The sequence below is a fragment of the Pholis gunnellus genome (genome assembly GCF_910591455.1).
Source record: "Pholis gunnellus genome assembly, chromosome: 16".
Taxonomy (NCBI): Eukaryota; Metazoa; Chordata; class Actinopteri; order Perciformes; family Pholidae; genus Pholis; species Pholis gunnellus.
Window position 1 is genome coordinate 19781762 of NC_136543.1, and position 12473 is coordinate 19794234.

Genomic DNA, 12473 nt, shown 5'->3' on the forward strand with positions numbered 1-12473 from the left:
CTGAAATTTAAACGATAACGTTGTGAAATCGATGTGAGTGAAGCTTTGACTCGCGGTGACTTCCTGCTGCAGCACAAAGTAATGCGGTCGCTGCTTTTTAGCATAAAGCAGCAAAGACGGAGTGAAACAGGTCAGTGCTCCAAAAAACAGGAGCTGCATGCTGAGCAAAGAAAGAGAGAAAAGAGGTTTACACGTCAGACTAACTCGGTTTAAAAGACACAGAAAGCTGTACATGATGCGTTTATTTATAACATCCTGCTCTGCACAAACTATTTTCCTGAGGCTTTTATTTTATATCTTATGCTGTTCTCATGTGAGCTCCTGCAAAAGTCACAAAAAGAACAAAGAATTAAACAACAACTACAACTACAACTACAGGTGCAATTATGTTTTCATAGATTCCAGTCTTCCAGTCAGTGCTTACATGCTTGAAAAATCTCATTTGTCACAATATTTCTTGTCAAGTACAGTAAGATTACTTAGTTTAGATAGTAAAAACAAGTAGTAAGCAAACACAATATTTGGTTCAATGATTACTGTCAGATCACTATTCAATATGCTGTAGAGTGAAAAATGTCTGTTTTCCAGTTAATTTAGTGAATTAAACAACAGGTTCTCACAATGATGCAAAAATGAATGCATCATGTGTTTTTATGACTTTGAGCTCTTAGTCATAGTTTGAATGCACTGTAAGTCACTTTGGATAAAATCATCTGCCAAATAAATGTTAATAAAGAATCCTGTGAAGCTTGCCATAAAGCAGTCCTGCTCAGCGATGATTTGCAGCGCTGCACTCACTGACCCAAAGCCAGCAGAGACATTAAAGCAGAAACTGTTTATGTTTATAAAATTCTAAATCACTCAAGCCTGCCTCAGTTATCATGTTTCAGCTTTTCAGAGCGATCGATGAATAAAACCTAAATATATTGTGAAGAAGGAGCTCAAGCTTGGTGATGAGGTGGAGGTGAAAAATACACTTAACTGAATGTACTGAGTGTGTATTTTGAGCATCAACTATCTATCTCTATATATATATATATATATAATATGAAGCATGAAAAATAAGTACTATTAGGCATTTTTTTAAATACACTTAAGTACTGTTGGTACATATATTGAGCTGATGACCCAATTACCAAGAACTTCCTAATAAACTGGCAACTGAGGATTTATGGTAAAGAGTTGTTTTTTTAGGCGTTATTGTTTTACTAAATTAATTTTTTTTAATTAATGATATCACAGAAAAGGATTTGTTTACTTTATAACAAGGCAAAACTATTTTAAAAACATAGTATATATACACAGATTTTTTATTTATTTAATTTAATTGTTTTTAATGTGAGTTATACCAATATTGGTCAAATATTCTTATTTTTTGTGATATTACGGTCATAGCTCATCATTACTGCCTTAGAAAGTTAAAAAGTTTCTGACTTTGAAAGAATAAATCTGAATTCAGCCACTTGAATGTCTAAATGTGTGCATTGGATTTGATAATCCATGTTAATAGTTTTAAGAAGCATTCAGGTTAAACGACTCTCACCTGATCTTGTACTCGTCTCGTTCTCTCTTCACCTTGGCCAGCACGTTGTACAGGGCCCGGATCTCAGGTGTGATGGTGTCGACCTGGACCCCGACACCGTCCGGCTGCGTCCAGGAGACCCCCGGGCCCGAGGCGCACGACTCCCTACCGGTGCCAAACCGGCGGGTGTGGTTGAAGGACCAGATGGTCCCGGGGAGGAAACGCGGCGGGGTTTTGTTGGTGTTCGTCCCGGTGTTGGTGATGGTCTTGAACGGGTCGGTAGGACTCAGAGCCGGGCTGAGGGAGAAACCGGACGTAGTGAGGTTGAAGTTTGAATCCGTGGAGACCGGGTTGAGGTTGCTTCCCAGGTATTTGTTGTCATAAAGAGGAGGAGGGTTCAGGGTTGGAGAGAGGAGGCCGCCGGGCAGGTAGGCCGAGTTGTTGACGTTGTGGAGCGGAATGAGACCCGGTCTGGCAGGAATAGGCCCAATGAATCCAGTCTGGACCCCCATCTCTTTTGTCAGCGGCCTCTGGTGCTGTCCGTCCCCTCCACCGTTCTCCTCGAGCGCCTGCTGCAGCTGCTTCTCCAACACTTTGTTCCTGCGCTCCAGCTCGTGCACTTTGGCCAAAAAGCAGCGGAAGCGCAGGTTGAGCGTCTTCAGGACGCTGATGTTGGAGCCCAGGTCGTTGCGCAGCGCCGTGGCCGCAGGGGAGGGGGGCACCCCGCGGTGTAATAAAGGGTTGTGGTTGTTGCTCAGGTGCAGGTAGGCCAGGCCCGAGGGCGGGAGGGCGCCCAGGTCCAGCCCGGACCACCCATCCGGACCGAACCCACCGTGGTCCCCCAGGAAGTAGCCAGGCTCCAGGATTGCGGAGTCGTTCGTCATCTGATGGTGGTGCTGATGCTGCTGCATGCTCGAATAGGAAAATCTGAAGTGCTCGAAATCCGGCATTAACCCAGACTTCTTCACAGGCTATTCAACTCGGAAAAAATATTCCGTTTACAACCTGATTAGGAAGGAAACGGATCCAGGCCCACTTGTTTTTGAGTCGCCCCCCCTCTCCTAGATCCTCGCTATTAACACCTTTATGCAAAAAAGAGCTGTGGGCTAAGGTCTGGGGATGCTTCACGGGCCCAAAATCGCAGCAAAATATCAATGTCCCAATAGAATATTACAGTAAACCCGAATGACTATACGCTATGGCAAATATACAGTAAGACAACGTGCCTCTAAACTCGCGAACACGTTGCTGGTCGCTGCAGCAAAACGAGATGACTGAGTTGACTTTCACGCAGGGATCAGTCGAGAGATCACAGAGGCAACGCGCACTATCATAACATGTTTATTCTAAGCCTTAGAATAAAGCGCTTAGGATATATTTTACAGCTGTAATACAAATATATAAGCACCGTACCTGGCAGTCAGAAGAGGAAACACTAACTGTGGCACTAGATGGTGAGGTAAAATTAGTCTTAAGCAGAGAGGTGCAGCAGAGCTCACGGATAAACACGAGTGAACTGACTGCGGCGTTCACATACCGTACTGACTGTTACAGAGGAGCACCGTGCAGTCCGCCTGGGCTACCGTACTGACTGTTACAGAGGAGCACCTGCACGGTGCGCCACCTGGGTGTCCGCCTCGGTGTCCGCCTGGGCTACCGTAGTGACCAGAGTAGAGACGCACCCGCCCTAAAACCGACCAACAAACGAGTATTTTTAAACTTCCTGGGTCAATTCTATGGAGACTAATGTTACTCAATCTGAGGGTTTTTTCAATGACTTTTAATTCACCTTTCAAAAACAAGAAATAAAAGGCAAATGTCCACCTTTACCCCCCAAAGTGGTCTATTGCCGTTTGATAACGTTAGCTTTCCTGTGGTCTAGCTGTGGTCTAGCTAGCTAACAGCTAATTTAGCTAACTAATGCTAATTGACTCCTCCCTCTCAGGTAACGTTAGCTTAATTTAGCGAATAACATTTAGCAGTCTGCAGTGGTACCACTTTATTTATTACTAATACACCTTTTAACACATACACACGTCTCCACATTTGTTTGCTGGAACGTTAACTATCGTGAGTTGTTCCTAGTTTTAATCACGGTTAACGGCCAACGGTCAGACTTTTACATGGAGGGGGGCGGAGTTCATGTCTCCCTCTGTTTTACCCAGGAAGTGCTCCACTTAGCCCCGCCCTCTTCTCCGGGTGTACCGTGTCGCAATAGTCAGATTTTCTCCCAGAAACTACATTTTATATTCTGCACCAAACTCAATGTTCAAATATATATATTTGAACAGCCCTCTTACATTGTATTACATAATTTATATTTAAACATTGCAGACACTCGACAAATTTAAATTAAAAAAATAAATATATATCTTTTAGGAAATTCTGAAACTATAGGCTACACTTTGAAATTCAGTTGCCCATTAAGCTTGTAGTGCACTCCCCTATATTCTGGTAAATATAACATTTGCCTTTTTATTTCTTCCTTTAGATCCACTTTTATAAACTGTGTTCTATTTTATTTATCTACTTTTATTCTATTCTAATAATTTGTGCTTATTGCATGGGGGCTACAACTCAATTTCATTGTGCAATCCTGTATTGTATAATGGCAATAAAGCTGATAAAACATTTGCTTGCCATTAACTGATGTTTCAGCATGTCTGCATGTCCCCGAGAACAAATTAGTGAATTAAAAGTGACGTGTAAACCACAAAGTGGGGCGTCTCTCTAACAGTTAGAGGGGTGACACTGTCGTCGTTGATTAGAGGTAATTAAGAGAGAAATGATTCATGCAACATTATCAGGAGTGACATGTCTCCCCAGAAAACTACTGTCCTCCCCCAAACTCTCCTCTCTGGGGTTCAGTCTAATAATGTTGGACAGATTAACTACTTAATTACATTTTGGCCATTTTCCCAGAAATGTATTTCATATTCTGCACAAAACTTCATGCAATTTGAATATAAAAACAGACCCGTGATAGAATATTTCCACTAATCACAGTGAGTACAAACTACATCACAGTCTTTCCACAAACTAGAGGACTTTATTATCAGGTTTAGTGCAACCAGACCATTCAGTACAATACAGTTCAGTGATGGAAACACATCTTCTCTACAAACACTGCTTAGTGCGGACAGAGCACACGCCACATGTCATATAAAAAGGTATTCTAAATCAGTATTTGTTGTCAGTTTGTCGTCGAGGATGTTTTGCTCCCGGGTAGCGGATGGCGCGGCATCCGTGTTACAGGTGAAGGAAGAGGGGCATCATGGGAAGGAAAACGAAAGAGGACTTCACTCCTTGGAGAACATGTGCAGGATCAGGTCGCACACGCGGGTGCTGTAGGCGAACTCGTTGTCGTACCTGCAGACAAGCAGAGTGGGAAATATGTGGTATTTATGAATGGGAATAACATGTAAAGCATGGTTTGTAGAGCAAAGAATTCAGAATTCAGTGCATGTTTTAAGGAGTCTTAAGCCATAGGAGAAAGTATCTTATTTTGATTTGCATGGGGACTTTCACAGCTAACAAATAGCTCACATACAACAGCTAAACAAATCTGGAAGACCCTCCTCCTTCATTACTGTTTACATAAACTTTGATCCATGTCTGGTCTCAATCAGCCCATCAATGATCCCGCTACGCTGCGCGCCGGTATAGCTCACCATGACACCAGCTTGACGAAGTGCTCGTTGAGGGCAATGCCGGCGCCGGCGTCAAAGATGGAGGAGTGAGTGTCGCCGTTGAAGTCTGTGGACACAACCTGAGCAGAAAGAGGACCAAACACAACAGGTTCATACATGCAGAGGAGCAGCAGACACACAGCTGTCCATGTAGTCTGTGGATGCAGCAACACAGGGATGAAGTATTTACTGTACAAAGTACAAACACCGGCAGATTTGGCTTCATGGGTTATAAATGCAGTTCGTTTTTTCAGTTTAAAGATACTTTATAAGTTCTAATTTAAGTTACAATAGATGTGCTGCCATCTAGTGGCTCGTACTGGGCTCTACACACACACACTCATAGAAAATGTTCTGTTCATATAGGTCTAAAATTAAACATGATGACTGTCTTGTTGCCATATGTTTTTTTCTTTCTGTACCTGGTCCTCTGTGTATCCCAGAATTCCCTTCATGGGTCCCTCAGAAGCGGCCTTCATCACCTTCTTGATGTCGTCGTACTTGGCCTAAGAGGACGAGACATTTTAATTAAACGAGGATTTACGTCACAGACGGTAAACTGACGGTTAGGTTTTGAAAGGTTTAGAGATACTCACGGGCTTCTCCAGACGGACGGTCAGGTCAACCACAGAGACGTTGGGGGTGGGGACACGGAAAGCCATGCCGGTCAGTTTACTGTGAGAAGAAGGAGTCCAGAGTCAGACACCAAAACGTCACAACACGCATTAGAAACAGATGATTTTAGGTGTGTTTTATTCCCGGTGATGATTCACGATTCAAGTAAATTCTGTCTTTTCATCAAAGGGGGATATTAACTATGTACAAAGACAGATTATTCCACTACTCGACTCAGAGGAAGCCGCCCTAATGTACGTATACAAGTGTATTTGTACATGGATGCCTCGCTGTACGCAAATGTATTAATGGTCCAGTACTTAAGGGAAGGAAACTCGACTTAACTGTACTTCGTTCAAATTGTATTTGTCTTTCTGTGATGCATTAGGATCTATTGTTAGGGACCGAGCATCTTGATCGTCTTCATAAATAAAAACCAGCGGGCGACGTCGACTCGTACCCGTTCAGCTCGGGGACGACTTTGCCGACGGCCTTGGCGGCTCCGGTGGAGGCGGGGATGATGTTCTGTGAGGCTCCGCGTCCGTCCCTCCACAGCTTACCGGAGGGACCGTCAACGGTCTTCTGCGTGGCGGTGATGGCGTGGACGGTGCTCTGGAGGAGAGGAAACAGAATGAATAAGCTTTTGTTAGTATAAAAGATACAAATATATAAAAAAATATATAAAATCTATCTTATAAATTGAGTAAACAAACACAGCTGCTCAGTTCAAACTGTGACCGTTTGCCTAAAAAGTTAACTTTCAGACTTCTGGCCTTAAACGCTCTTTAATAACAGCGGTTTGAATGAATGAAGCGTCCGAGTTCTTTACCATGAGACCCTCAACGATGCCGAAGTTGTCGTTGATGACCTTTGCGATGGGGGCCAGGCAGTTGGTTGTGCAGGAAGCATTGCTAAGACGGAGACAGTGACCACAGGTTACAAACCACACAGAGTTACGGTGCTACTTTTATCAAAAGGTGTTTTGAGAGATGATCTCGGTGGGTCATTTGTTTTGCAGAGCATTTAAAGGCATCCAGATGTTCTCATCTGTCTTTTCCAGCTTTGACGACACTTAACATGCCGCGACTCCTTCGGATCCAGAACCAGCAGCGACTCACCTCACGACCTTCATGGAGTTGTCGTACTTCTCGTGGTTGACGCCCATGACGAACATCGGGGCGTCGGCGCTGGGGGCGGAGATCAGCACCCTCTTGGCGCCGCCCGTCAGGTGAGCCTGGACGGGAAACGAGGAACGCAGTAATATTCATTACATTGTACATGAAAAACAGAAATGATGTAGTTTTAAAATGCATCATCAAAACCTAGATGCCCTTCATGCTCTAGAATCAAAAAATGTATTACACTACAGCAGATTTTAAGAACAACAATATAATATTCATTCTAAATATAGAACTATAAGCATGTTTGTGTCACTTTACTGACTTACAAACATGTGAACATTAAATTAATCCTTTTATGTTTGATCAGTTCTCAACGGATTAAAAACTATAATCTATGTTTTTTTTAGCTGAAACTGCCCGTTTCTTCTGCTCGGCACTCACAGAGGCTTTCTCGATGGTGGTGAAAACACCGGTGGACTCCACGACGTATTCGGCAGCAGCGTCGCTCCACTTGATGTTGGCCGGGTCCTTCCTGTTTGATCACGTCAGAGGTTAAACTGTGCCGCGATCAGACTCACGAGGTAGAAGAAAGACGTAAAAAAAGAGTGAGCGTACTCGTGGAAGACCGTGATGTGCATGCTGCCGATGACCAGCTTGCCGCCCTCGGCCTTCACCTCTCCGTGCTTCCACACGCCGTGGGTGGAGTCGTACTTGAACATGTAGACCTGCAGGACGGGAAGAAGGGAACGCAGAAGACACGAGTATTACAAGAGAGGATCTGATGAGCTACGAGCAGCGTCTTCAGTCAAAGTGTAGCTGCAACGTGTAGCATCTCCAAAGGTTTCCAAACATTAATATTTGCTCTCTTCCTTCACAGAATGATTTAAAACCGCTCATTATGCGACTCTACCGGCACAGAAACCGATATTTACCTGTTTTGTTTGTTACATTTTGATATTAAACAGATTTACATCGTGATATTTTAAGCGCACGCCTAAACCATAAACACAAACTAATAATTGTCAGTTTTTGCTCATTTTAACTTGGACTTATTTACAGATTTTTACACAACATCATCGTATTTTAAGTAAGCAGTGAGGCCATGCACTGTATTAGAGTTTAAAAGTATTCAATTAATTCAAATTAAATATAAAAGCAGCAGATACAGACATACAAACATACATTTTCTGGTGTTTCTTGCGGTATAACTGGTGGAAAATTACACATTCACTATTGTTTGGGCCTGTGACTCCTGATGTTCTTGTGTTTATGACCCACAGTCTAAAAGTTTGGCTTCCGGGACCAGACTAAACATAAACTACTAAACAGTTTTATCCAGAGAGAACTCTGGAGAACAGTTTCTCTCAGAAGAAACCGGGAGAACAGGACGTCCTCTCACCATGTACTCCAGATCGATGAAGGGGTCGTTGATGGCCACCACCTCCACTTTGCCTCCTGAGACGGCGGCGCGGGTCACCAGCCGGCCGATACGTCCGAATCTGAGCCGCAGGAGGAGAAGAGACGCTCAGTGTGGAAAGACGCCATTTATTTGACAGTTTAGAGAATACAAACAAAAGAGACAACCGCACATGAAACACGGATTAAAGGTTATTTATGTCAAGTAGCTCTAGAGGAGATGTTTTATCTGTAAAATCCAGACTTGTCTTGTTATTTCAGTGTGACTGCTTCTCGCCACACTTCCCCTCTCTGACCAGCAGGTGGCACCGAGAGCCAGACTGAGTCCCGGTGGAGGACAGCAGGGCCATAGAAGGCCCGCCACCCTTCACCGAAGAGAACAATGGCTGGCAGCCAAGAGAACGGTTCTGCACCTAATATGGCAGCCGTCACGGGTCGAACAGCAGACTTTTATTTTTACATATCAACCACTTCATTGGCAAGGAGGAGACAACGCTGATAACGAGTGATCATCTAAGAGGAGTGTGAGAGGAGACGTGCAAGCAGCATAAAGGACCAGAGCGGTGAAGCAGGAAGCGTCCGTGATAATCAAGCTGAATAGCAGCAGCGAGGGGGTTTAAAAAGTGCTGTTATGCAACGTCTCATGTCTCCAGGAGTCACGTTACATTCTGGCTGCAAGTTATCAAGGACCAGTTTGAACCCCCCCCCCCCCCCCCCCCCCCGTGACGCAGACCATCACAGACTCTCTGCATGCCTAAATAAGACCCCCCCCTCTTTATATCGATTACAAATGCTTTCCTATTTCTGATTATCTAAAGAACTTTTAGAAAATAAGGGTTGTAGACGGGTTTTTCCTGAAAAGGCCGAGGTTCTACCCAGAACCATTTGATTCTGAAGGTTTTTCAAGGGTTACTCGTTAGACTAAGGGTTCCATTAAGAACCCTTTTCATCCCAAAAATAACTTGAAGAAAGAAGTCTAAGGATTGTGGAAGGGAAAAGTAAAACGATGATTGTTGTGTGTTGCGCTACACCACAGACCCTTTAAGGTTCTAGAGGAACGCCTTCAAATTCAAGAGGGGTTTTCAGTAGAACGCCTTGAGAAGGGTTCTGGATGAAACCCTTGGAAAACCGGACACATTAGTGTCAACAATATGAGACTGCAGGTCGAGAACATGGAGAATCTTTTACTGTTATTTGAACCATGCTGACTCCACACTGCAGAGCCAGGGGCTGCCCTGCCTTGCTCAAGAGCAGAGCGACCAACTTGCATCCAAAGGAATTATTCAACCATAAAACCTCATTGTGTGCAGTTCTGCCTTCCTTCACAGGAGGAATGGGCACACGAGGCTCGGTTGGTTTTGGGAAGCCACCAAAAACAACCCAGAAGGCCAAAATGGATCGGAGCCCGTCTCCTGTTTCTGAGGCTCAGAGGTGGTTTTGATACGAGGGCCAGAAATAAAAAGGAGCTAAATCTCCCTGCAGGCTCGACAGCAGCTGCTTCTTTACAGAGGAGGAGGAATTATAACACTGGGGGTCTCACAGTCCGGATGATCTCTGGAAGTCGGCCGAAAAGGTTAGAGGGTTAAAAATAGACGAGGGGAGAATAAAAAGGAATGTGACAGCTGAGGATAGATACAGACGGAGAGGAGACGATAAATAAACCAGAGAATAGACGGGTCCCGTCCAGAGTCAACAACCACATTCAGACAAAGAAAGTGCCCCAAATAAACAGGAAATAGACGGTTTTTTTAAAGGTATATTGTGGAGGAGATTGTCAGATAATTAACATTTATGCGTTCATTTCATTCGTGATTTAAGATTATTCCTTGGATGCAGTTTAGGGTTCAGTGTCTTGTTTAAGGACACTTTACATTCATGTATTTTTGTTAATTTGATGCATTTATTGTGATTTCCATTAATAATTGGATTAAGAAGAAGAATTTAGTTCACAAAATGTGAAGAAATGCTTAAAATTTACATTTTTACAGAACCCATTGTGACATAGTCAAGGTGCTTGTATCCAAAACTCATTTTACTAACTCTTATAATAAACATGCACATTTCATCCAGGATATGGAGAAACGTTTTAGTTCTTTATAAGGAAGCAGCAGCTAAAAGCCTGAGATTTGTGTTTAATTTTAAGAATAACACAGATTGTTGAACATCTCTTTAAAGCTGTAAACGATGAGAGCTTTTTCTGACTTAAACCTGAATAAAAGAAAAGCACCAACTCACCCGTTGATTCCAATCTTCACCATTTTGTCTGATAGGTTCTAGTCCTGACTGGAAGGGAAAGATTTAAGACTCAATGCATGTTTAACCATCAACTTTGCATCATGCAAAAGTATGAAGATGCAACAATAAATACAAACACTCATAATTACTTTAATCATAATAAGACTAAAATCTTGAATTAAAAATGCAAAAAATCTAAAAGTTGTAAACGCAGCATGCAGATCAATTAGAAGACCAAAGGGATTCTGAGATGAGATCCACAAAAAGTACATTTTTTGACAGTTTGTTGCATAAAAAAACAGAACAAAACTCTCAAAATTCAAATGTTAATCGACTGGAAATGACTTTGGTGGATAAAAGTACCGTTTGTGAAGTCTGTCCTCGCGGGGGGGAGAAGTGAAAGCAGGGGACGAGCTCGAGGAGTCACCGCCATTTATTCCCAGCGCGCGACCGCCGGGCACGCCCCCTCCCGCCCCCTCCCTCGTCAGAATGTCAAGGTCGCGTGCAGCTGCCTGTCAATCAACGAGTCACGAGGTTTACAGGAGCGAGGAGATACAAAAGACCTGAATTCATTTTGAACAAATCGTTTCCTTTATTTCGACAGTATGTGATACATGATGGCCTTTTTTATTTACTATGAAATACTAAAACATCCGCCAAGAAAAGTAGTTCCAGCGCAGATGGGGATACGCAATGTGGTTGCTAAGCGACATGACGAAGCGGCACAAACTAACACGGAAGTGATTTTTAGATTTTAATAAAATTGTGATTTCTATGAAAATAAAAGCGATATTTAACACATTCCTCTTACAAACTAAAGGCTTCAAACTGCCCTTGTTTATATGTTGTTTAAATAACATCAGTGTAATAAATACAGGTCGCAATCACCTATCTATCTATTATAACCACAATAATATGATATATACATATGTGACGAATGATTACAACAACAAAAGAGTAGACAGACAATCACATAACTGGCTCTGCAATTTTGTTCTGTCTTTACTGACATGCAAACGGTGTCACTGCTTTATGTACAAACTCACCATTTAGCATCAAGCACCCGATTTGATTTACTTTGTACATTAATTACTAACCACAGCGTTTGAAATCAGATGCTTTTCAGTGTAACTGCACTGTAACATGCAATAGTTTTGCATGGAACGCTAGCTGAAAGGCTTTACATGTAGTGATAGTAGTAATGGTGGTAGTTTAGCAGTCATAATAACATGTTATTTTTCAGATGATGCATTTTGTGTACGCAATGGGGCAAAACTGCAGGATTTTACACCCAGTTCATAATGCTGCAAATATGTAGATATTGCAATATGTTCAGTGGTCCAGAGGCTCAACCTCCTACAGCGACAGAAAATTACTCAACAGACGTTTATTTAAATGAAAATCCTCAATATTGCTACTTTGAAGATGTTTAGATTGAAAACTGTATGACAACATCATTTACAACACAACCGAATTAAGCCTTAATTTTGACCGAAAATCACCAAATCCCTGCTTACAGTGTAACACTCACTGTAAAATAAAAATGTGGACGTAGTCACCGTGGCGTCACCCATTGGTTTGTGGACCGCAGTTTTGAAGCCTCAAGTTCGGCATTTTGGCCGTCGCCATCTTGGTTTTTGTGTGGTTGGAGCTAAGTACAACCGAACCCTTAATAAGACATTTTTTGGCAACCAAAATGTTAGTTAACTTTTCATGAAGTGAAAACACGGACAACTAACAGACCGAACAACGCTGTGGTAGCGACCTGTCAATCACAAGGTAGTCCCGCCCCTAAAGCATCCCCTGCTTTATGGTCTGTTTGACTCTAAATGGACCATCATTTACTAAATGAACATCATGCTGTATTGAAGAAGT

At 42.8% G+C, this 12473-nt stretch overlaps 2 protein-coding genes across 2 annotated transcripts in view; both read right to left on the reverse strand.

The window, feature by feature from the left end:
* iffo1a (intermediate filament family orphan 1a) overlaps positions 1-2472 on the reverse strand; it is a gene marked incomplete at both ends in the record, with an annotated part of 7884 nt that extends 5412 nt beyond the window's left edge. The window contains one exon of the mRNA XM_079176323.1: positions 1544-2472. Coding sequence (XP_079032449.1) covers positions 1544-2472 — 929 coding nt within the window. The remainder of the gene's footprint in view (positions 1-1543) is intronic.
* Positions 2473-4548: 2076 nt separating this feature from the next.
* LOC306708580 (glyceraldehyde-3-phosphate dehydrogenase-like) lies at positions 4549-11075 on the reverse strand. Its single transcript, XM_079176443.1, has 12 exons — positions 10962-11075; positions 10599-10646; positions 8347-8446; positions 7563-7672; positions 7389-7479; positions 6945-7060; positions 6656-6737; positions 6287-6438; positions 5808-5886; positions 5634-5717; positions 5194-5291; positions 4549-4891 (listed from the first exon to the last, which is right to left on the reverse strand). Exons 2-12 carry the CDS (start codon positions 10619-10621, stop codon positions 4822-4824), a joined length of 1005 nt encoding a protein of 334 aa, XP_079032569.1. The 5' UTR covers positions 10622-10646; positions 10962-11075; the 3' UTR covers positions 4549-4821.
* Positions 11076-12473: the final 1398 nt, after the last annotated feature.